At 36.3% G+C, this 3,224-nt stretch overlaps 1 protein-coding gene across 1 annotated transcript; it reads right to left on the bottom strand.

Moving 5' to 3' along the window:
- Positions 1 to 724: 724 nt before the first annotated feature.
- On the bottom strand, positions 725 to 1,658 carry LOC104827531 (BES1/BZR1 homolog protein 3-like). The gene has a single exon (XM_010560709.2). The coding sequence runs from the start codon at positions 1,475 to 1,477 to the stop codon at positions 1,070 to 1,072; it is 408 nt and encodes a 135-aa protein (XP_010559011.1). The 5' UTR covers positions 1,478 to 1,658; the 3' UTR covers positions 725 to 1,069.
- Between the last annotated feature and the right edge of the window lie 1,566 nt (positions 1,659 to 3,224).

The following is a 3,224-nucleotide window of genomic DNA, read 5'->3' on the forward strand; positions in this document are numbered from 1 at the left end:
GTTTAGAGAGCATCGAAAATTTTTTAGAGTGCGTCGAAACATGTTTAGAGTGCATCCAAACATACTTAGAGTGCATCCAACCACATTTAGAGTGCATTGAAACATTTTTAGAGTTCGTCGAAACATATTTAGAGTGCATCCAAACATACTTAGAGTTCATCCAAACATGTTTAGAGTGCATCCAAACACGTTTATTGTGCATCGAAACATACTTAGAATGCATCCAAACATGTTTAGAGTGAATTGAAACATTTTTAGAGTTCGTCGATGTAGAAATTTGCGGAATGATGTCTTTATTCATAATAAGAATAACATATAAATAGATGAGAGTCTTACATGGAATAAGTAAACTAAATAAAATAATAAATATTTCTAAATATATATTTTCCGGATTTGATAAGATCTCCATTATACGATATATCTCGTAATATTCTTCAAGATCCGGTATATCTCAACATCCCCCTTCAAGTTGGAGCGTGGAAGATCATGAAACGCCCAATGTTGAAATAGAAAAATAAATATGTGATTGAAGGAAATATTGATTTTAAGATATGATTAGAAATAATAATGGATATAATATTATATCAAATATTGTGTATCGATCTTATTTATTTCTATTTCCTTTTTATTTGTCTCATAGTTTTCCTATAAATATGTGAGTCATTTTCATTGTAATTCAAAAACAACAAGAAGAGATGTAGCAATAAAAGTAATTCCGTTCTTTTCTATTTGTCTTATTTTATTTCCGCATTTTATTTTTCTACAGTACTCAGGAATCCAACCCCATTGCCGATCGCAGTTTCGTGAAACAGACGTGACTTTAAGTCTATACACTAAAAAAAACTCTTTTTTTTCACGAGAAATGCTTCCCGGTACACGAAACTGCTCAATCAAACCCTAAAAAGAAAAAAGAGAGGGAGGGAGAGAGAACTCATTGCGAGGAAAAACCGTCGAAATGACGCTAATGCCCAGGTCAGACATGGTCAGACATCCATGATTAGCAAAGGGCATAATGGTAATTAATAAAAGCTCTGAAAGTACTCAGAGAAAGAGAGAGATCGTCGAAGCATCAGCAGATCTTACGCTTCACGCTTTTCACTTCGCCGGAGACGGTTGCGATCTGACGTTCGTCATCAACACCCAGTCTCCGAAACGAAATCGCAACCGTCCGATTCTTCACAACCATTTTTTTAGAAAAAAAACTCGAATGCTCAGATCTAGACACTGCAGAATTGCCCAATAATCTCGGAGAGTATTTTACCTTCCGGTACGTGGTACCGTCTTCTTCGACGGTCCAACCAGCTTCTTTGCAGAGTGCTTTGAGGACTTCGTTGTTATCGCAGTGTTTGGGAAGCTTGTAGTTACCGTACATCCGGAGTCCGGCGAAGATCTTCGCCGCGATCGCTCTCCTCCGCCGCTCCCTCCGCTTGTTGTTCTCCCTCTCCTTCCACGTCGGCGTCCTAGTCCCCGACGTCATCTTTCACCTCGCCGTCCGGAGTAGAGAGGCCGATTTCTCTCCGGAGTGGGAGATTTTGGCGGTATTCTTCTTCCTTTCTCTGTTTCGGTTTTTCCCCGAGGTTTCTGTTTCTTAGTTTTTTTTTTCTCGTTGTCATTAATTAATAAACGGGTGAGACTACCAAATGACGAAACCATCCCTGGTATATGTAGTAATATACGATACTACCACTGGAGGAGCTTTATATCCTGGGTAGTGTTAACACGTGTTCAGGCTTTTAATAAAGCTGAAAATCTGTTTGCCTTAAAACGATGCCGTTTTCAAGGTTTTTCCCATTTAAGCTTTTACGTTTTATTCCAATAATCTGATATATTGCATATCAATATTCTATCTGTTACCACTAATAGTGAAATGATATTATATATAAAAAAAATAAAAATAAAATGACTCTCATTATTCTTAATAAAAAAAAACTCGAAATGATATTACCACTGGATCAGTATATCATCATCTTCATCTTCACTCTCATTGTCGATCATCATTTTTATAAAAAGAACAACAAACTAGAAAAGAACCAGAAGCACTGATACTATGTAGAAATTTGCGGAATGATGTCTTTATTCATAATCAGAATAACATATAAATAGATGAGAGTCTTACATGGAATAAGTAAACTAAATAAAATAATAAATATTTCTAAATATATATTTTCCGGATTTGATAAGATCTCCATTATACGATATATCTCGTAATATTCTTCAAGATCCGGTATATCTCAACATCCCCCTTCAAGTTGGAGCGTGGAAGATCATGAAACGCCCAACTTGCTGAAAAGATGATCAAACGCATGCCGCTTGAACCACATCACCTTGCAAACTTGTGTCAATCATAACGCAACTTTGGCACCATGCACAAAAGAATCGTTTGATGATAACAAAAAAAGGGACGACAATCGCGGTGCAGAAAGAAGTCTCGAGAATAACACTGATTCATCCGAGATTGAAAGGCAACTACGCGAAAACGTTTAATGACAACAATGTTTTTGGCAAGAATAAGATGATTGGCGGTTAAGCGAACAATCTTTAGAAAAATGTGGGATTATGAGAGAAAAATAAAAAAAAATAAAAATAAAATGACTCTCTTATTCATAATTAGAGTGTATCCAAACATGTTTAGAATGCGTGCTTAGAGTATATCCAAACATGTTTAGAGTGCGTTCAAACATTTTTAGAGTGCGTCAAAACATACTTAGAGTGCATCCAAACATGTTTAGAGAGCATCGAAACATTTTTAGAGTGCGTCGAAACATGTTTAGAGTGCATCCAAACATACTTAGAGTGCATCCAAACACGTTTAGAATGCGTCCAAACACGTTTAGAGTGCATCGAAACATACTTAAAGTGCAGCCAAACATGTTTAGAGTGCATTGAAACATTTTTAGAGTTCGTCGAAACATGTTTAGAGTGCGTCTAAATATTTTTAGACTGCGTCTAAACATCTTTAGAGCGTTTCAAAACACATTTAGTGTGTGTCGAAATATAATTAGAGTGCATCCAAACATGTTTAGAGTGCGTGCTTAGAGTACATCCAAACATGTTTAGAGTGCGTTCAAACATTTTTAGAGTGCATCAAAACATACTTAGAGTGCATCCAAACATGTTTAGAGAGTATCGAAACATTTTTAGAGTGCGTCGAAACATGTTTAGAGTGCATCCAAACTAACTTAGAGTGCATCCAAACACGTTTAGAGTGCGTCCAAACACGTTTA

Source organism: Tarenaya hassleriana, unplaced genomic scaffold (genome assembly GCF_000463585.1).
Source record: "Tarenaya hassleriana unplaced genomic scaffold, ASM46358v1 Cleome503, whole genome shotgun sequence".
NCBI classification, from domain to species: Eukaryota; Viridiplantae; Streptophyta; class Magnoliopsida; order Brassicales; family Cleomaceae; genus Tarenaya; species Tarenaya hassleriana.

Bases quoted from the DNA above. Each gene is read 5' to 3' on its own strand.
- LOC104827531 (XM_010560709.2), bottom strand. From the start codon at position 1,477: ATGACGTCGGGGACTAGGACGCCGACGTGGAAGGAGAGGGAGAACAAC.